This window comes from Manduca sexta, chromosome 8 (genome assembly GCF_014839805.1).
Source record: "Manduca sexta isolate Smith_Timp_Sample1 chromosome 8, JHU_Msex_v1.0, whole genome shotgun sequence".
In the NCBI taxonomy this organism is placed as follows: domain Eukaryota; kingdom Metazoa; phylum Arthropoda; class Insecta; order Lepidoptera; family Sphingidae; genus Manduca; species Manduca sexta.
Genome location: NC_051122.1, coordinates 5,289,723 through 5,313,086, shown reverse-complemented (window position 1 = coordinate 5,313,086; position 23,364 = coordinate 5,289,723). Strand labels below are relative to the sequence as shown.

Genomic DNA, 23,364 nt, shown 5'->3' with positions numbered 1-23,364 from the left:
TATTTATGGCTTTGAATCAATTGTGTTGAAACGGCTTTAGGGTTGAGAATACTGAGAATTCTCAGTTTTGTAGGTTTCCTCGCGATGTTTTCCTTCATCATCAGAGCAAACGATAATTAATAAACAATAAACACCTAACATCTAAAGGTCAAAGTTTTGTGCTTTGGGTTTCGAAACCGCGCTAACTAACTCGGCAGATAATTATTGCAATGTGTTATTTTACGAATACAAGTTTGTGGTTTCATTAAGTTAGACAATATCAAAATGATCATTTCCAACATTAATACCAAATTTATAATATCCAATATTAATACTTCATCTTAGCGAAACAAATGTTAAGAATAGCAACCAAAACATTATTACCGTCTTCTAAACAGCAGAGTCGTTTTGTTTCTGCACCGAACATAATGGTTATGCACTCGCCCCAGTTACTAACTCTACTGTGCAGTGAAGATAATATAATCCCTTTCAATTTAACTCGTCATGTATGAGAGAAGGACTGGCTGTTCCATTGTTAGAATTCTGACACGCTCTTGTTTTTTAGGCAGCGACTTTTACAGTGCCTGCGAAGGTTGACCGAAGGTTTTGATTGTAGTTTTATCACGCTTACGATTTACGGCAAGATGTTATAGAAGAAGCTTTTGGAATTTTAATTTATTGCAAACATAAATAGATTTTAAAATAACAGTAAATTCTTTTTGTATTGTTTTTTTATTCGTAAAATATATTTTTAAAATTAAATTATTTCTTCAGTTATTTGTTGTATGGTTGAGCGCTCTGCTCAATGAAGCTAGGTGTTATAATTTATAGATTTATAAAAGAATTAAAATAATATGGGTTTCGTTTTTTTTAAGTGTCATGTGTAAATTTCTTATAGTTATTGTAAGGGACATATTATTTTTCTAAATGGGTCATAAAGGAAGAGTAGCTTATTGTAATCCCATTATCACTAATGAAAATATTTTTTTAATAGAATGCTGTTGCAACCGTCCTGAACTCTCATGGACTATTTTGTTATTCGTTTTGCGAAGAAAGTGTTAACCGCTGCCGCCCAGCCTTAATGTGCGACTAATGCACCTGGAGAACTTCTTGTAACAACGACCACTGAAACAAAATAAAATCTATGGGCTGTAGAACAAGATCGTATTCTCTCTTAATCATGTTATTTATTATTGGAGATCGTGTCCCTGAAAGGCCTTCGTGGTTTTATGTATAAAATCTTTCTATTTTGTTCGGTTTTCGGCTTATTTTAAGGCAGTCGCAATAGACAATCTAGTGAGGACAGTCACTTGATCTACCCAACGGCTAGGTGTTCGTCCGTTCTTTTCCTTCTACTATGCCCACCACAAATAACTTGTCAACGTTACCTATCGGCGGACTGTTCTATATTAAAACCTTATAGAATAGTACATTTCAGTGACGGAGTCAATTCCGCACACTAACACTATTGTGTCATAATCCAAACCAATCCACCAAGATTCAAAATCATAATTTTCCATATTAAGCTTAGGCCATCCATTAGCCATCCATATACAACGTCACATCTTAAGGGGGAAAGAGGTCAACGAAGTGTGACATTATGTGACATAGGGGAGAGGAGAAACATTAATTTTAAACAAAAAACTTAAAAACATATTCTCCATCTGGCTATACATATAAAGTATATGTAAAAGCGCAGTAAGTTTAATGTCACACGAATGGGTGTCCCACAAATGTGACCTCGTGTGACAAGGAAGGGGGAAAATGTAAAATATCATGAAATTCGTGTTACGTTATTTATGGATGGCCCCTTAGATCCTTCGATTATGAAAAGGGTTAAGTGAAATTGAAATGTTCGTGAAAATGTTTGAAGTGTAATCTGTACTTAAGAAAATACTAATTTGAATATAATGTACCGAGTTGCGAGTTACGAAACTCAGTCAATTTAAACTTTTATTTAATTTGCGAGCATTTATTCATTCAAGTTATATAGAATTTCTTGTTAGTCTTTTATTGCAGGTAAATCATCGATAAAGCGTTTCGTTAACTTATGGTTTCGAGATTTATTTGAGATATGTAACAACTCACTATTATTATAAAAGTTTATGAATTTCAGGTAAGTTTGTAAGATGTAAACCCCGAAACCATTAAATGGATTTGATTTGAGTGATATTCAACTCATTTCGATAGTGAATATTTTTAATCCCTAAAAGCTCGCAATAGATATCAACCAGATATCAATCAGAGTCTGAAATTAGTGCCAGGGCTACAATAGCCTCACCACTTATCTCATCATGATAGAACACAGGGCGAAAAATGGGTATCTTGGTTGCACCTCTACCTACCATTGGCAAAGGGTCCACATAACCTGATGTCTGCCGGTTTCCTTTTTGTAATTTATGTAAAATCTAATTATCATAAGGATCATTTGCACACCACATTTATACTTATATCTTGTGTCGAGTTACCTTTCGCAAAACTTCACCTTTCATCACTGCTATCTTCAGGTATAAAAGTGAGATGTGTCTTTATATTATTGGTCTTTAACCCTGGCAAAACCGCTACAACTTCTAATTGTATTTATTTTCGGCAAACTAACAGCGTAGTTACGGTACAGTGTACAACATGTTTCCACGTCGTATTAACTTGTAACACATTGACGTCACCTCTCCTTGGGAATATTATCTGCTATACAATATTGTCCTGTGGTGTGTATCTTCCATATTACACGCTCGATAGATGAGACAGTATATGCCTGCAGTATAACAGCTCCATTATATACGTTATGAAATTCACTTGGATGGTCTAGTTTATAACTTACTAGCTTTTACTCGCGTTTTTGATTAAAGTCCCGCTAAATAAGTATTCGATTCCATTAAATATATGGCTTCCTATTCTGGTCGTAGTGGCTTCCACATAAAAGATACATATAAGCTGTCGTGGTCTTTTATTTAGAATTATTTAAGACAAATAATCCTACGCTACATCATCTTTGTGTAACTCCAACGGTTTAGGCAGCGTACGCCAAGACAGCATTTTTTTTTCGACTTTCTTGATATGTATCACTGTAGTATGACCAAATTACACAAAATAATTATGAATCGTAGCCTATGTGTTATTATGATGTATACCCAATATTACTGTAAAGTTTCATTCAAATCCGTTCAGTAGTTTTTTCGTGAAAGGGGAACAAACATACATACATCTATCCTCTTAAACTTTCGCATTTACAATATTCGTATAGTCCATTGAAATGTTACATTTTTTAGGCCTTACCTTGCGTTTTTTAGAGGACGCAATTTTATTTTTTTGAAGTGTAGGGGGGGTCAGTCTAAAGCTAAAACCAAGTTTGTGGGGTCGCCACCCTGGTCCCACTGCCGCCATCTTCAAAATAGGGGTTGAAATGGTTTTTACGATGTATCTCTTAAATTATTTATCTGACAAAAAAAATGTATAAACATTTTTTGTTGCAAATTAAATTCTCTACAACTTTTGTCTAGTAACTTTTATCGTAGAACTATAAATAAAAAAGTTATAAGCGAAAATGTTAAGAAATTCAATGTTAAGCAATGTCCATTGCAACGTCATCAGAATGTGTGTTTATAAGGTTCATAATACTTTTTTTATACTCTCATTAATACCCAAATACCCAATGGACCATTAGGAAACAAAAGAACATCTGCCTGCTATTATTATTATTATTTCTAACCTCTCTTATTGTAAGAATAGCTGATAATATTGTGTTGAAGTTGTCGTTCAACTTATATCTTTTAGTTGTGCTACATATTACTGTACGTGCGGATGTATTTTATTCTGTTTTTAATTGTGAAGACCATTTCGAATGATTTTAGACACGATTTTAACTTTAGTGAAACTCCTTTTTTTTATTAGCTTTTTGACTTTTAAAAGTCAAAATGCTAATAAAAACTTTCTACTGACAACTTCAACACAATATTATCAGCTATTCTTACAATAAGAGAGGTTAGAAATAATAATAATAATAGCAGGCAGATGTTCTTTTGTTCCCTAATGGTCCCTTGGGTATTTGGGTATTAATGAGAGTACAAAAAAGTATTATGAACCTTATAAACACACGTTCTGATGACGTTGCAATGGACATTGCTTAACATTGAATTTCTTAACATTTTCGCTTATAACTTTTTTATTTATAGTTCTACGACAAAAGTTACTGAACCAAAGTTGTAGAGAATTTAATTTGCAACAAAAAATATTATACATTTTTTTTGTCAGATAAATAGTTTAAGAGATACATTGTAAAAACCATTTCAACCCCTATTTTCAAGATGGCGGCCGTGGGACAAGGGTGGCGACCCCACAAACTTGGTTTTAGCTTTAGACTGACCCCCCCTACACTTCAAAAAAATAAAATTGCGTCCTCTAAAAAACGCAACCCCAAATGTAACTTTTCAATGGACTAGTAGGATTAATCAATAATGTGGAATGATTATATTTAATATTAGCTTTTGCTAGCGACTGTGCTTCCAGGTATTAAAAGTATCATTAACGAGTAATGTAGCTTCCTATCCGTGAAAAAAAGAATTGGTTCAGTAGTTCTAGAGATTAGTCACTACAAACTTACAAACAAACACACTTTTTCTCTTTATATTATGAATATAAATTACACAAACACAACATCACGCATTTATTCCCGAAGGGGTATGCAGAGGCGCAACCAGAGCAGCCACTTTTCGCCAAGTGTGTTCCGTCCCATGATGTGATAGGGGGCGAAGCCTATCGCCATATCGGGCACAAATTCCAGACTCCGGGCTGATACTGAGCAGAAAAACCCAAATATCACTTTACCCGACCCAGGATTCGAACCCAGGACCTCAGAGCGCTGTCGCACCGCGCATGCAATACAACTACGCCACCAAGGCAGTGAATATAAATTAAGTTTGAGAAATTTGTAGACCTTATGTAATATGGATAATTTACTATTAAAACATACTTCAATGCTCATTAATTTACTTCGGTATTTATTTTACGGTTTGTGTCTCGTAAAGCGTAATCTAATTTTATTTTTTAATATCTTTTGTATGAGAAAGTAATACTTAAAGGCGTGTTTGAACTCATATGGTTGATTTAAATAGACAATTAATCCAACTCAAATGCCTCTTCTTAATAACAACTCTAAAACAAGTGCAATAAAACAAAATATATAATCACGGAATTTCATGGCAAAAATTAATTAACCACGAGTAACGTAAACAAAAGTCTAATTTGTCTTATCAATTTCCCCGAATAAAATCCTTTTAAAAGTTTTCCCATTTCTCTTGAATTGATGAAGATGAATTTTACAATACACTTACAGAGGCGGACTAATGCTTTCAGACGCTTCGGCTGACACCCGGCTTAAATGATCTTTCTAAACAACTATTGAAAAAATAGCTTCTTTTTATTTATTTATTTATTGCTTTGTATGAAGATACGAGCTTGCCGTTCACCTGGTGGTAAGCGATACGACCGCCCATAAACAGTAGAAACACCTTCCAACACCATGATTTACAAAGTATTGTATCATATTCCACTACGCTCGCCATCCTAAGACATGAGATGTTAATTCTTATTTTGTTCAGTAGTTCCATTGGCTACAATGTCCTTCAAACTGAAAACTGGCAACTGGAATAGTGAGTAGTCACTGTTGTACTCAAGTAATAATTTGGCGGCAGAAACAGACATTGCGGTGGTACCTATCTAGGTAGGCTCTCACATATGGGACACCTACCACCAGTAAACTTGTTGGTGCTTACCTTAGTTTATTTAACGTTAAGGTTAATTTAGCCATGTAACGCTAAGAACCGAATTGCTTGTTCTATGTCTGATTAAATTAAAAGGGATCTGGGAGCCTAATTGGAGCCTAATTTAGGTTTGGATTTCCAGGGACTCGTAAGAGTGAATGTAGTTTGTTATTGCTGTTTGATATTTGATTACAAGAACTTTTAATGGACGGTGGTATCAATAATTAGGAAATAGCCATGTTATTTTAAAAAGTACCCTTCATTAAATAGCACAGTACATTTGACATTGCATTTATAAAAGAAACCACATACTTGTTTTTACCTCTAATAACATTGTATGCCAAAAATCATTCATGAATAATAAATATTGTCGTAAAAAATCCCGGCTTTATTTTCCTGATTTTTCGATCACTTTCTGTAAATATGGTGTGTGTAAGTGTATTTCTGACTGAAAGTATGATGTCGCCGCTCCGACAAATTCTATTTAAGTATTTATAATATTGTAACCTTAGGACGTATATAATCGAAATTACTGTTTATTATTATTTAATTTGTCGAAACTTACCCTTTTATTGTACATCTACGGAGAGAGTATATGTATATTAAGTATAAGTTACAAGAAGACAAGTAAGTACTTTATATAGTTTGAATACCGAAAATATGCTCACATCAAGGCTTTACTATTATAAAAACACTATACATAATATAAATACCTAGTGATTTTTCCCACTTATTCCCGCCGAAATCTATTACAATACTTGCTGAAATTCAATTTAGTTAGAGTACAAATATTTTTATTTTCATTCACACGTGCAATTTAACCCGGGGAAGATTTCTCGTTTCAGTAAACTGCTAGTTCGCGTGTAAGTTTTAAATGGAAATTTAAAGACAACCAAAAGAAACATTTAACGAAAAAGTTTCGTAATGCGAGTACTTCAGGGTTAGGTTGGCGTGGCGGGTAACAATTTAACTTCTAAACTAGGGAGAAAATATTTTGGCGTGCTAACTTATCCGGGTGAGTTGTTCTAAATAAAATTCCTGTTTAAAAGTTCAGTTAATTTACCTTGTATTGTGTGCGTAAGTTTAATTTTTATGAGGGCACGGCATAGAGATTCTTTTGCACCTGATGATAAGCGAATTACGGTCCAGACAGAGTATCGACTAACGAAAGATGATTATCCCCTACCAGTCGACATAATTACGCCGGCCTGTTCGATGTAAATGCATAGGCTGATACGGAAACGCAATCCACTGACGTGGGCCACATACGGATCTTACACCTTTGTACGTCGGTCGCTATCTAGGTGGATTGAAATTCCATAGCATCATAAAACAAATGATTTAAAGCCACAATACTCATATAAGAACGTATTTTCTGATCATGTTCCTGCTAGTTTTATTTGTCCAATTGTCTACCAGTTTCCGCGCTCTCATTATTTCCTTATACTCGGGTACACTGTGAATTCTTTTCATTCTATCATGCCAAGAAATTCTTTTAATTTAAATTATATACTTTTTATAATGTAGGAGTAAAAAAACTTTGTATTCATGTCTTCGTCTTCGCGAAATTATTTAATATATTCTCCTTTGTATGAAAAATAAAATCATAAACAGTACGCGTTCATTTATTTTCTACTAAAACAACGAATAAGTAAATTATCTTTAATGTCAAGATGCAAAACGATAAACTTATGATATTGGAAGACCGCGTCTTCAATTCCACATCATAAAAAGGTTTGTTAATATTATCACCAGTTGATTAACTGTATAGAAATAATGTTACACAAATATGCAACAGAATATCGCAGAAATTAATTTCTAAACACTTAAAATATTCTACGGAGTGTTAAATTCTATTCTTGAATTCATACAAGTTTTGGTACACCTCTCCAAAATCTATACATGCGAAACACAAAGAGAAAACTTAATTAATTTAACAATACTACAAAGAAACGTTTCTTTGAGTTCCATGTGAGTAGAATTTGAAGGTTGTTACTTTTAATAGAAGCCTTCAAAGAGAACGATCTAAAATCCTTTGTTATATACTCAAATATACTCAAACAGGTACTAAGTTATACAGTGCGTACAGTTATCGACAAAAGGCAAGTCATCGACATTTTTATTTTGAAATGTTATATTCAAGCACCATTGATTGGAGTGAGAGACTAATTTTCAGAATTATAATATTTAGAAGACGCACCATTTAAATCTGCTCGTGGTAGAATATATTTTATATCCACCAGGATAGTGACCACCGTACACAAGTTGTTAAAACCCGCTACAGTGGCCCACCTAAGTGTGTCGCGTTCTGGGATCAGTCTGTAGAGGTACATCGGGTTCCAACATGCCAGAATAATTGTGTCGACTGTCCAGGTATAATCACCTCTCGTCAGACGGCATTCTATTGGACCCTAATCCACTTACCATCAGGGGAAATGAGGTCACTTTGTGGTGCACGTATGAAAAAGGTCGGTTGCTTAGTTGTTAGTGTTTTGTTTTTTTGTGCTTAAAATATGCGAAGCAGAGAGAAAGTGACAAAGTAGCCACTAGTAAAAAGTATGTCTATTAATTAATCGGGGGTTTAATTAACAAAAAAAAAAGATCACTTCGTTTCTATAGAGTTGAGTAATTTTAGTGGAAGGTAGATATCATGATACTTTTAATTTAAAAAAATATATTTTTAAAGATATGATATGAATTAATTGTATGTTTACAATTATCTTTAAGAAAACTTATTTTTAAATCGCTCTAAATAGTAGAGGAGGCCCGGCCCAGAAGTGGGACAGTATATAATACAGGGCTAATATTATTGTCCTATTCTTATTTCTATTACTGAAACTGATAATATATCTTTCATTGTGTATCTATTAAGAGAATGAAAAATTGTTGGGCAGTGAGGTTTATTGGGCGAATTTATCAGATCACGCGGCGTGCCGTAATATCCCCGGTGCCGATAGTGTGGTCAGACTATCATGTAATCTATAGTATATTTACCAAAATGAAATATCGTATAAGAACAAAATTGGATATTTTTCGGCGGCAGTAAGTCTAAGGTAATATTACGGAATAAATCAGATACGTAATAATTAATATTATGGAAAAAAACAGACGAAATCCATCTTATAATTAACTTAAGAATGAGTTTAAAGACAATTAATTTGTTTTATGAGCATGAGATATACTTATTTCCTCACAGAGATCACTTTAAAAACTAAATAATCTTATTTATCTACTAATATTATTGCATACGAAAGTTTGTGAAAATATTTAGATGTTTGCATGTTTGTTAAAAATAAACGCATAAACAGCTCAATGGATTTGGATGAAATTTGGTAATTCGGTTTGGCTAAGTACATTAAACAAGGTCGATACCCCAGACCCTCGATAAACAGAAAAGGCGCAAAAGTTTCTTGATTTTAGGATTTTATAAGGATAACACTATTTGTACGCAAAGTGGATAGAGGAACCTCTCATACTTATTTGCGTTATTATCTCGTTTGAAAGGGACGGTTCTTAGATAGGGATAAAAATTCAAACCATTTCATATCACAATGGCTTGTTGTAATTTCGGATTGAAGATAAGTAGCCATAGGATTCGAGAGCAACGCTTTTATGGGCATTTATTTTTAACGGGCTTTGTTAAATTTTAATCGGGACAATACAGATTTTTTTTTTAAATATCTGCCTTTATACAGAACCTGGTCTTGTTCATAGCTTCGTCCGCTTGATAAGCCCTTCACGCTACAAATTTCTCTAAAACACTAAGTCGCCTGCGCCATCGATTTGAAAATTCAGATAAAAAAAATCTTTTACTTCCCATGGGAGCAAATTACGGGGATACAATGTAGTTTATGTTTTAATCCAGGACATGTTCTACTCGTGTGCCAAATTTCATTTCAAAACCGTTCAGTTATTTCTGCGTTTACTTTTAACAAACATTTTCACAAACTTTCGTATTTATAGTATTAGAAGTAAGATAAGACAACAAGGATTGTATACTATAAAGAGTTAAAGTCAAGCAATTGACTTCACCAAAAACATAACTCAGTTCCTTTTACACATCGTGTAAAAATCATTCTCCAATCTCCGCTGTTATGATAATAGAATAGGGTAAAGAAAAGAGGAAAAGAGGATCGTAACAGTATACAATATCTATATTCCATAATGTAATTGAACCTATGTCGATATTTTGAAATAATCTTTCTTTTCTCCCAAGTTACACATCAGCTTTCACTATAGAGAAATTAAATAAAATCTTATACAAACTTACTTGTATCTTGAACGGATGTTTTTTGGGTTATAATTATTTTGAAAAACCTCTATTACAGCATTAAGTATGTATTATGATTTTAACCTGTTTTGTGTTAAAAGTACGTAATATATTAATTAATAAGACCTATTTAATAAGGCTGACTTGATAAATACAACATTCGCTTGCTACAATATATAATAACAGATCGACTTTTTAGTAATTCCATTTAGTTCAATAGTGTTGACGAAAGAAAATTAAAATAAAATTGTCTTCAAATTTTAAAATCAATAAGACCACATAGATTTTGAGGAACAACATTTCAAATCCCACACACGACTGTAAATCTTGTTTGAATACGACGGCCGTGTTTGTGGGGCTAACGTCTTCAGCAAATGTCTTCAAAATGTTACGCGCGACAGTTTTGAACGTGGAACTATGACGAAACCGTTCGGAATGTTTGCATTCCTACTGGAATCCACCAATTGATTAGGCGACTTGGGAGCTTAGCATTCAAGTCTGGAATGTCACCAATGTTGAGTTTCATTATCTATTCAATCTTGAGATCTTTATGAGCGTTGTGGAATTAGGTACACTTAAAAATAAACTCAAGAGATGAAAAAAAAATCGTAAAGTTACCATTTTATTAATTAATATGCAATTCCATGTCACATTTAGAGTATATAAAATGTCAATAAATTCATATTATCACTCTTAAAATATCCATATTTGGTACAATTAACAGCACTGAAAAAAAAAATGGATTTTAATATACGTGATTATTTGTTTACATTTAATTTTTACTTACCAGAATTAAACAGTACGTTCAATCTTCACTCCGAAGTAAATTTCTTTGACGAATCTAGGAGTAATATGGCATCATTCTGTATCTCTTCCCTCTAGGAGCAGCATGCAAGTTCTGAAATCTTTAGATAACTTACTTTTAACAATCACATTCATCTTGCTAAAGTTTTAGTATAAGAAATATTTCCTTTTTCAAACATTAACGGTTTCTTCAATGAATTCCAATTTATTTCAACGTTTAGTTAATTTGGCATTCGTAAAAGGCAAGGGTCAGAAAATTGGATTTCTATCATCGGAAACGAAAGGGTCTTGTAGTGCGAAGAAATCTATAGAACGGTGTTGTCAGTGTTGAGTGGTTCGACCTTTCGAAAACATACCTGTAATATTAAGGTTGAAGTGAAATGTTGGCGTATCCAGAGTTTTAATAAGTTTTATAGATATTAATTTATGAGACGAAGCGCACAATTTTATTTATTTTTTTATTTTATAATTTAATAAAATTATCACAGACTAAAACCATAAGTACTTATTAAGAACATAAGAAATAACAACGTGTGATTTAAAAAAAAAACAGAAACTATCATATACCGTTGGATTGTTTATTCCGAATTAATGACCCATTAAATGGGAGGTTCTGATGAAATTGAGTATTTCATTATGACTTATTTTTCGTCTTTATTACCTTTTATAATCATAATAAAACACAAGTGATACCATTTTAATATACTACCGCCTTTATTTAATTATAATATTATGAACATAACAAGAAAAAACTTCACCAAGCCCTTCATCAACTAATGCAACATATACAAGACACAGCCCGCACCTTTAGATTTCACGAAACAGCTTTTCATTCTCCAGCTTTACAAGTTAAAAATGGAACGCCCGTGTAGTATATATAGTGTATTTTCATGAACAGCGCCCTCGACCTCGCCTTAACAAGAAGACAAGAATTTCTCATTTAAGTGACACTAACAATACCGTACTGAAGTAACTGCTTTGCAACACGACACTTCTCTTTTGATACGTAATTTGGCGAGTGCAGTAATGGAGTTCCATTGTTTTGATTGTTAAGGTTATAGCTTAAGGTCCATTTTTCATACATTTTGTTTCACCTTTAATCTGGGTAACTAAACAAGTATTGACAAGTAAAGAATTTAAATTCACGTCTAGTTAGTGATTAGTTCTCGCAGTTGAAAGAAAAACGTAAAAATAATTAATATGCATGGATATTTCGGCCTTTAAAATTTAATACGACGAAATTTCGTCATATTAATTATTTTTACGTTTTTCTTTCAACTGCGAGAACTAATCACTAACTAGACGTGAATTTAAATTCTTTACTTGTCAATACTTGTTTAGTTACCCAGATTAAAGGTGAAACAAAATGTATGAAAAATGGACCTTAAGCTATAACCTTAAGTGTGACGTACTATCGTTGACCTTGATGCAGAGTGGATTTGCTCGTAAAGTTTAAGGTGTCTTAAGTCTAAAGGGTTAAGAATTATTTAGGACAGTTAGTTTGTTATACACTGTTTGTGTTTTAAATTTCATTACTTTAAATTTCGATTTAGAGTTTGGATGAGAAAATATTATGTTTATCAACATCTTGCACGAAAAGTAATTAACAAGAGCTTTAAGAATTAGCGTGAGAGATTTGCTAAGCCAGTTAAATATTTTAACCCTGCAGGAAATCTGTATTTACAGTTAATCTACAGTTTAATGGAAGGATTAGTATAATCTTCGCTTTGTCTCTTTTCTTGCCATTCCTTCATGGTTCGGATAGATAAAGACAAAAAGCGCTCGATTGAAGTTAATCCTTCAATTAAACAATGGATTAAAAGGCGCCATTCAATTTTCACAATAAATGGCTTATTATTCACGAATCAAATTAATTAGGACGAAATAATTATGTATTACAATTTAATTAATTTGTTTCGGGATTTCCTAAACGTCGGACTTGGGTGGACAAAAGGCTCTTCTTTCTATTATGTTCACAACTCTGCCATTAGTTGACCGATTTTAATACATTGTCGCTCAGTTGGTTCCGCTATGCTATATTTGAACATGCAAATAATTTGGTAAAATATTATTACTAACAGATTCGTCAGAGAGCAACTCATAAATATTCTGTAAATCGTTAGGTTTTTGTATCAGTTCTCAGTTCGAGCATTTTTCTATATATGAGTATGCCTACTTGCCTTAAATTTTGTTCAATTTGGTGTGTGTAATATACGTATATATAGGAAGTAAAAGATACATGGTATAAAGGAACCTATTCATTTTTCGGGTAACGTTAAACATAATATTAAAATAAAAAGTATTTTTGCGCGTGTTACTACATTTCATTTACAGGCACTTAAGTAGTAATTTGCCAACGCATTCTAACTTTTATCAGTTTCCCCCTTTACGCGTCAAGGGTAAGCTGTGTGGAGGCACCTTTAGAAGAGGTCGGAACTCGACGATGTGGCAGCGCATAATAATTTGTATCTTAACCCTTGTTACTTCAAAGGGTGTCGAGTTGTCAATCTTCTCGTCAAGTGCCTCACAGTAAGCCAAACTTCATGAGGTTTGGATATCACTATAATTTTACAAGTGTTTGGATTATACTAGTGGCTTATGATCTCATGTTACCTATTAGATCGTTTATTATTGGCATAGTGATAAAGTAGCTGTGATCTACAACTTTGGGTTAGATTTTTTACGGAAATTAAAATTTGTGTCGCAATAAAAACATTTGTGTTGCTGGGGATTTCAACTTTGTTAAGTGATTGGATCGTCCACTGGCACTTCATGGGGATTAAAGAATAATGACTAAGTTAAGGTTATCCTTGATATTAGAGTTACACCTCTCATTTGGGGATCATAGCTAACTGTCCATACCTGTGTATTAGGCAATAGACCACGCTAACCTAGTGTGGATTGATAGATTTTACACACCCCAAAAATTCCTATAGAGAACTTCTCAGATATGCAGATGTCCACAAGATGTTTAGCTTCATCACTAAAGCAAGCGATAATTCACAAAGAATACACACATCATTTTAGAAAAATCAGAAATGTGCGTCCTTGGGTTTTTGAACCAGCGGACATGCGTCTCGGCAGTCCGTTCCACACCCAACTAGGTTAGTTGATATAAAGTATTCCCCGAATCCAGTACCAAACTAATTTTATGTTGGAAATGAATATTTTTCATACATTAAAACAGATGTAATCACGAAATCTGACACGTATCACTGTCGCGTAATGAAAAGGAAGTCTATATTCATTAAAATCACGAAATGAATTCTCGTTTAATTATTCGGTTTCACGTATTGTTGTTCTGTGTTATTTTTGGAAATGTACACATGATTTGTATTTGTAAAGGTCTGGTAATGAAGACCTCATTATTTCACATAAAGGATTTAATTACTTGAATACCTGATACATGAGTTCAATATTTTTTGTTTTTATTCATTTGGGATTGAGTAGGAAACCCTTTAGGAATATTTTGGTAATGTATATATTATTCTCAGAACCTTTGCTTTAGCATGAATTTTGATTAAAATTTGGGATTAAAATGTTTATCTAATCTACTGCAATGTATCATCAGCGCACCAGTTTCCAAACATGTTTCAAAAATAATTTGACTAAGTCTTGACTACAATCCAGCCTGATTTTACTTTTTAACTATAATATAATTTTATTATTAATAAATTTTTTACTCTACTATAGTCATAATAATATATTGTCATACACTAAAGTATTTTTTTATTACCTTGCAGTACTAATATGAGTAGTAATTCAAACGCTTGTACACTGTTGCTAATATTAGAAATATGCAACGACATTTTCCATAAATCTCTTATATACTTATCTAGCAAATATTACTTTTATTTATCACTAGCTTCCGCCCGCAGCTTCGCCCGCGTGGATTTCGGGTTTCAAAAATGGAGAAGGTGCTCAATTTGTCGGGATGTTTTTTTTAATTTATGGTGGTATGCAGGTGGTCCGATTGTCCGGTCAGGGTCTGATGATGGGATCCCGGTGAAATCGAAGGAACTTTTAACCATTAAGGTTGCACACGAAATGACGGAAGCTTAAAAAATGGAGTAACTTCTCCCGTTTTCCCAACATTTTCCATCACTGCTATGCTCCTATTAATTGTAGCGTGATGAAAAGTATACTATAACCAGCTCAGGAGTATGAAAAATAATTGTACCAAGTTAAGTTAAAATCCGTCGAGTAGTTTTTGTTTCTATAACGGTTATACAGACAGACAGACAAACATTTTGCTAATTGCATTTTTGGCATCAGTATCGATCCCTAATCACCCCCAGTTATTTTGGAAATATATTTCATGTACAGAATTGACCTCTCTACAGATTTATTATAAGTATAGATATGCAAAAGTAGCTCAAAAATTGTCCATAACGAAAACATGCATTTTAAAGTAAAACAAAAGAAATAATATCGTGAAGCCAACCAAATAACTAATGATATATTAAATTTTGTGACTGTTCAATTTAGTCGGGTCCGCGATATCACTTTTGTTGAGTTTCAGAACGCGACATTACATTATTATATTCTGTGCTCCAACGCACACTGCTTTGATGTTAGGAACACACCTACATTGCTTAGACAACAGTGAACTTTATACAATAGCAATAAAGCTCAATTTGACTCTACGTATTAGTTAGAAAACGTTTGTATGGGAAATAGAAAAATGCTGTTTTGAGGATTTTCCCGGCAATTATTCGAATTTTTCTCACCTTTTAAACCTTCCCTAGACCTACACGAATAATTCAAGACCAAGATAAGATAAATCCGTTCAGCCGTTCTCGAGTTTTAGCGAGACTAACGAACAGCAATTCATTTTTATATATATAGATAATAACTATAAGAGAGAACTTATAATATATCATTCTCATCTCTTACGGTCATTAGCAAATACTGTCTTATGAAATATAACATAAATGACCACACTTTATGTCATCATAATATTGCGCACTAAGTCAGTGCTCATAAACAACACTTTATTTTCTTTGTGTTCATGCTTTTATGAATATCATATTTTTATGACTCACTCATAAAATGGTTATTGACACTTATTATGAATTTTATGCTAGGTAACGCGTTAACAACATAGTTATTGAACTGTTCGTATACTTGACTTCGTTACGTTAATGTAGTGGAAGCCGATCGATTGAGGTTTGTTATTATTTTCCAGTGTTAATTGTTGTTAAATAATAAATAAATAACTTTTATTGCATATTTTTTTTCCGAAATAAGAAATAAACACAAAGAAACTTAAAAAATATTAAAAATTACCAAAGGGAAATTGCTCAAATTAACTGCTATCTGAGTTAGGTATAAAGCTAGCGGTGATTTTGAGCAATGGCTGGGTTAGTTGTTAGTTTATATAAGTGCGTGTTATAATAATCGAATAAATAATAATAATCCAAAATCAGAAACCTCTCTATCTTCTTAAACATTATTGATTTCACATTACATTATTAACGATATTGAGTAAACTAATAAAATAAGGTAATCTAAAACTTACACTTAGAAAAACACGACACTTTAATTATTGTAGCTAATATATTTTTATTACAATATAAAGTTTGTAGTGTAAGAAACTGCGCTATAAAAAAACCACTACCCCTTTAAGAAATATTGAACAGAAAACCAAAAACACTCACACCGTGTGAGGATAGAGATTTATTCCAATACCCGCCTTAAATTATAATAAAAGGTAAATCACAAACACAAAGGTATTTGCGGCTAGATGCTTTAACTCCGAGGCGTAAAGTAAGACGTTGATCCCGCCGCCTAGATCTTCTTTCCAGTAGAGAAATGAAAAATTCAATTTTTTACTCCGATCTCGTTTCCAACTTACTTAAGAGATTATCCTAGACATGTAATTCTTTTAATGGAAAAATGAAAGATGAAATCCTTATAGCCTTTCGATCAGTGTATTTTATACGTGGGGTATATTTTACGTATTGTGTGAAGTCAATGATGCACATTGCACTTTTTTCTCAAATACTTTGTATTTATTTACATTGAAAATATTAAATTAACGTTACATAATTCATTTCAAATCAAAATGATTCGTGCTAGTTTCTTAGCCTAGGAATTATAGCTGGTGATAGGATATTTGTATCCGCCTGGATAGCGAACACTGTACAAAAGGTGTAAATGCCACCATAGTGCTTGATGTAAGTGTGCTGCGTTCTGGGATCGGCCTGTGTCTAAGGGTTTAAAAAGGCCGGCATAATTGTGTCGACTGGAGAGAGATTTTCGTCAGTTCACTTTGCTTACCATCAGGCGCAGTGTGATCACTTTGCCATGCCGATGCCCATATAAAGAACTGCGACTCTAGTTTCATAATTTATATCGTGTGCTTAACGAATTAGGCTATAAGGTTCAAAATTAATAACGCCGTTCTAATAAAAACGTTAACATTTTTTAGAAAAATAAAACGTTCTTAAGATATAAAATCTTTTTCATGAAATTGAAAACGAATTTAACGTTCAACCGGCGACTTTTTACATAAATCATACTCGTATGCTTTACATTAAGGTCCATAATCTAATTTATGTCTACATCTCAGCCTAATATTCTCACAGGACGGAGTGTACAATAAATTTTCTACCTTAAGTAAGTTTCGAAATCCTCAGGGTTAGAGAAAAGCTTCGGTAATCCATGCCTAACTCCCACTGGGCGTCGGGAAGTAATCTTTAGATCTTCAAGGCCCTTATAGTTTGTTGATGCATGTTCAGAATCTTTCGGCGGTTATATTTTTATAAATATGGAGAAATAAACAGAACGTTAATAGTTGTGCGTTTGTTTATAATGAAAACGCGTAAATGTTAAGCGTTGCACGTGTTTTCGTACTCGATTTATGGTATGCGAAAAAAGAAAGGCGAAATAGCGACATTGGCAGTTTGGAATGAAAAAGTGGTATCTCGATAATATGATGTTTTTTTTCTTTTTTTTAATTGACCACGGCAAATAGACCCCTCTGAACCTGGTGGTAAGTGGCGTGATGGTCCAATATAATGTTGACTGACGAGAGATGATTACAACTCGGAAGTAGACATAATTATGCCGGCCCGTTGGAAACGGATATACACAAGCTGATCCTAAAACGCTATACGTGGGCCACTATGGCGGGTTTTTACCACCTTGTGTGCTATGGTCGCTATTCGGGCGGATATAAAATATATCCTACCAGCAGTAAATTAAATTAGGTTTAATTACTGAACAAATTCACACACTCACGCTGTTTGTATAAGAAGAAGAAGTAGGTAAAGATATAACTAATGCAACCATTATTCGCACTTTGTGTTCAGTACCACGATAAGATAGGGGCAGGCCTACTACCATATTGCGCATAAATTCTAGTATCAGGAGTGATCTTAAACAGAAATACTCTACCCAACCCGATACGAACCCAAGAACTCAGAGTAGTAGGCTTACTGTGCACGTAAATACAATTACGCTATCGGGGCAGGCGCCAAATAATTCAAATCACATTGAAAATTGAGTTTGCATTGTAAGATACTTCCTATAAAAATAATATATTTTACAGTAAATATTTTAAATAAAACTGTTTAAATATGTAAAATGTAATTTTATTATACATACATGCGTACTACGTATAATATGTTTAACTTTGGGATGGGCAGAACAAAATTATAGTATAAGCCGTGTGCAAAATAATATTGTCTTTGTTTAAAGCCAACCCAAAGGCTTCAGTGAGTGACGTTTGTAAATCAGATTACTTTGTGTTGGCCGATAGTAGCGTAGAACAGAACTGGGCTAGTGTTTAATCACATACAAAATGAATTCTCTGCTAACATTTTATTATATAGTTAGGATAAAAATATTTGTGTGATGGTATTTGTAATACTTTTTGCTATAAAAATATTAAGCGTTTGTTAGACCGTGGCAATTGGTCATTTACAATCATATTGTTCGATTGATTTGTGTAAGTATATGTGTAGTCAGTAATATTTTTTGTATTTTAATAAACGTCGCTTCAGTTTTTAATAATATTATATCTTTGGCAGGTTTATTCGTTGGTGTATTATTAAATTATAATTTCATACTCAACTACAGTTACTCTATTACGAAACATGGATAGTAGTTAGTACATGAGTAGTGTTGCGTAAATTACAATTACTAAACAATAACTAGATAAGTATATGAAAATTTAAAAGGTTCAGTAAGCAATAACTGTTCTTTTGTACTATAAACTGCGATCCGAAGAGCTCATGAATAGGCATTTTATTCGTCCTATTGTTCGCAATCCGTCAACCATTAGCAGAACGAAAGTTACAACGCTGTGACATGTAATAAAAAAGTAAAAAAATATATACTTACGTAATTTCCGTTATTTACATTCTTCTGTTATAATTTTAAGCAATTTTGATTACAGTAGCAGCGACAGGCCGATGAGAAGTAGAATCGACGACCGAGACGAATGACCGCAGGATCAAAACCCAAGAACACGCACCTCTGATTTTTCTAAAGTTATGTGTGTACCTTTTGTGAATTATTGCTTGCTTTAACGTAAAGGAATACATTGTGCGGTAACCTGTATACCCAAGAAGTTCGCTATAAGAATTTTCAGGGTATGTGAAGTCTTTTAATCCGCACTGGGCCAACGTAGTGGACTTGTCAATCCTTCTCAGTAGTAGAGGAGCCCCGCGCTTAGCATTGGGATAGTGTATAATGATACAAGGATGATATTATTATATTATTTTAAATCACATACATGGCTGAATTACTGTTGCTCTAAATAAAACTTTTAAACAAATTTTACAACGAATTTTATTCCAACTCTGCTTTTAGTCTCTATCCCATTGGGATTAGGGTACATTTGGCGACATGTTTTCATCACACGTACCCGGCGGGGAATCTCTTAATTATTCGTCAGCTCGCGTCTGCCTTATGCCTATTCATATCTAGGGTTTATAATGTCAGAATATAAATTATTTTTGTATTTTAGGGACTTTGAATAACTGATTACACTGTGATTTTCTTGTCTATGTGAGGGTTTAATCCCTACATTTATATGATAAAAAACGGACTTCTGCATGGCGCTGAACTTAAATAGCCCGGACTTTTAATCTAAAGCTATGCTCCTACAAAAAAAAATATACTCTGCTAACTGCTTACTTCTTTACTGAAACGTTTCTAAGAATTATCAGTTCTAGTATCAATGAATATGATTTGATGAATTGATTTATTTTTGTTTTTATCAATCATAATAATATCAGCCCCGTATTTTTATCTGTCTCAATGCTGAACACAGGCCTCTCGTACTATTAAAGGGATTAGGCCTTAGCCCTCCACGATGGCCTAGTACGGATTAGCAGACTTCACATACCCTCAAAATTCTTACCCATAATTTCTCATGTATGCGGGTTTTGTTTGCGATGTTTTTCTTCGCCTTTAAAGCTAGCGATAATTCCCAAAGACTGCACACATAGCCTTTAGGAAATGTAAAGCTGCGTGGGCTTGATTTATGGAACTGCCGACATTCAACTCGGTAGACCTTTTCGCCCCAACTAAACTATAGCTGCTTTTAATTTAATTATAATCAGTTGATATAGTCAATATTTCTATATCCTACAAAATATATTCAACAGCAGTTTCCATAACTCCTTTCTGATAAATTTCTCTCTATCCTAAAATTAAGTCAAAAGTTATTACAATATTTTAATGTACTTTACTACTCTCGAAGATTGAACAACAATATTGAATATGAATTAATGTTCACCAAATCAAATAAAATTCCATATAAACAGAAACGATTCGAGCAATTTGTGCTGATTTTGTAAAACGGCTTTCATGTTTTTATATGAACTCAATTTAAACTCGAACGTAGATGGAGTTTATAAACTAACAGCTGGAAAGCTCTAATGGCTATCATTATTCGTTGAAGTCTTCCAATGTTATGAGTTCATCACAGTTGTTATTTAAGTGGCTTTACATTATTATTACACATTGTTAAATTAAGAATTTCATACACATTAAATTATTACGAGTATTGATATAACCATTTGTACTTTTTGTGGCAAGCTTTGTCTCTGTTGTATATTTATTTTTCTTTTATGTCTTAGATTTAATATAGCCATAAAAGAGCTGAACCAATTGAAAATTTCAAATCTCATAATGATTTACTTTATTTGGGATTAAAAAAAAAATATTGCAATTGCAGTTAATGTGTAGAAGAGTTTTAAATTTGAATTTTTTCGGTTACTTTTGTGTTTGTCGTATTCTGATCGTAGAGTCGTTCACAAACACCTACAACTTTATCAGAATTTGACGATTTTTAAGAAAAGTAACGAACAGGGTCTAACCCATCTAAAGTAAGGTAATGAATTCTTAAGATAACACGTCCATATGTGCAATTTTATTTTGTTACTTAATTAATTGACTACATAAAAATAAATACATAATAATAATCACACTCGTACCATTATTCTGAGGAAATTATATTTTATTGCTAGAAGTTCGGTCTACGACACCTTTATCTTAATCTATATAATTCCGAGTGACTGAGAACAAATATCTCATCAACACTAATGAACACTAAAACGGATCATAGAAGTGGTTTACTTTATTACCAGTAATGTTTGTAATATTAGATTCTGAATTTTATGAAAGTATAAACATTTTACGACGTGTGATATATTTGTTTTATGAAATATCCTTGATAATGCAGTGTTTTCTTTTTTGTACATGGCTTATGAACATTAAAATATTGTGACAATATCTATCTGAGCATTCTCTATAAACAACTTCAGGCGTGTGTGAAGTCTGCCAAGTGGTGAACTAAGGCTTTCTTTAGGCCTCAGTAGTACAGGAAGTCTGCGGTCAGCAGTTGGCAGTATATAACACGGGGCTGGAAATATTAGTCATCGAGCAAGAAGGGAAACTTTTTTAATTTATTTAAACGCTCTACTAAACCGTAGCGGGTACCCAGAACTTCGTATTACAAAGACCCATACTGTTTTTCACTACAATCATCATCCTTAGGCATTATGTATAAAGTTACATGACTGATAACATTTAAAATAACAGCGTTAGGGTTCAAGTCTCTAATCAGAAATACGTTGTGTATTTTCTTCTGATATGATTCTCCCGGCTTGTAATTGTGTGATGATGTTTGAAGTGATCCAAATATTAATACTAACATAATCATATTGTCGCACACCTGTGAAGCGAAAATATTGTGGCGCATTTTACGCACATTGCGTGCACGGAGTGTGAGATTTGAAAAGTTCATATAGAGGAAAAGAAAAATAATATTTAATATGTATAATGGTTACAAATATTGTATTAAATTCGACAGTCTAATTTTTACCACTAGACAATCACTATAAGCATTATTGTAAATAAAATAAATAAATAATAAGGCCAGCACTATATTATATACTGTCCCACTGCTGGGCACCGACCTTCTCTACTGTATTATATGTATAATAAAAATTAAATAACAACATCGCACCGGCGCGATCGTGATTTGAAGTATGATGGGGACAAAAATAGTTTCAACATTCTATTACCAACATTTTATTATGACGCAAATAAAATAGTCACTAATTAATTCAAATGTTTGTTTCAGATAATTTAACAAAATGTCGGTGCCAACAACAGACAGTACCGAAGCCATCACAAACTCAGGGTATGGGAGCAGCGATGAAACAGCCAGCCTCCTCGTCTCTGGACCTTCTGTGACGGTCATAGTCCCCACAGAAAACAGGACCGTGAAACCAGTCCTGCAAAGGCAAGACTGCACTACCCATTTGAGACCACAACTCTCAGGCGGCCCTGGAAGCGAAGAAAGTGCTACTTCCATTCGCATGGAAGAGGGCGCTGCGAGGAGTGTCCCTGACATAGAACTACAATGTCGAGACCAGCCCGCCGACCGACCCCAGACATTAGTTTCGCCGGTCACAACCTGCTCTCACCGAGGCTCCGTCACCGCCTGCCAATTAGTTCCACACACGTACTCGAGATGTCGCGTTTGCGAACGGAGGCAATCAACGGCGCCAATGTCGGCGCTGCAACTAGCGCGCTCTGTGTCGAGGGAGAGTGTACGATCCGCTTTACACTACCCTTGCGGGTGCAGCTCACTCCACGCTGTCAGCACGTGCCCTGTCATACAACCTCCAGCCTTATTGCTACCTACCACAAGTACGAGAATCATCCGGCAAAGTTCGCAGCCGGAGTCGAGCGCATGCGCGGCGCACTGTCCTCATCACGCCCACCATCACCCTAGCGCCTCACTGCGACAATTACGGGAACCAGGGGACGGAATAGCCGGCATCGCAGCGGATTCGTTACGTATCAACGGTGGCATGCGACCCTTCAAACAGGTAAGTTCTCCATCCGATAGATGGCACCACTTACACTACCCATTCATTTCATACCTCATACATTAACACGTGGTAATGATATAGACTGTAATACATTACAATTTTCTAGTTATAGACACAACATACGTAGGAAATATAATATAGCATTTTTAACATTTATTATTTATAGCAATGTTGAACGCGAAAGCCGGCGGCG

General features: G+C 33.9%; 1 protein-coding gene across 3 annotated transcripts in view; it reads left to right on the top strand.

Annotated features, from left to right (window-relative positions):
- LOC115446687 (small conductance calcium-activated potassium channel protein) overlaps positions 1-23,364 on the top strand; it is a 235,278-nt gene that overhangs the window by 71,073 nt on the left and 140,841 nt on the right. For all 3 annotated transcript variants that reach the window (XM_037436474.1, XM_037436475.1, XM_030173471.2), the window contains exon 2: positions 22,415-23,168. In XM_037436474.1, the coding sequence (XP_037292371.1) occupies positions 22,428-23,168 (741 nt within the window). In that variant the 5' untranslated portion in view covers positions 22,415-22,427. The remainder of the gene's footprint in view (positions 1-22,414; positions 23,169-23,364) is intronic.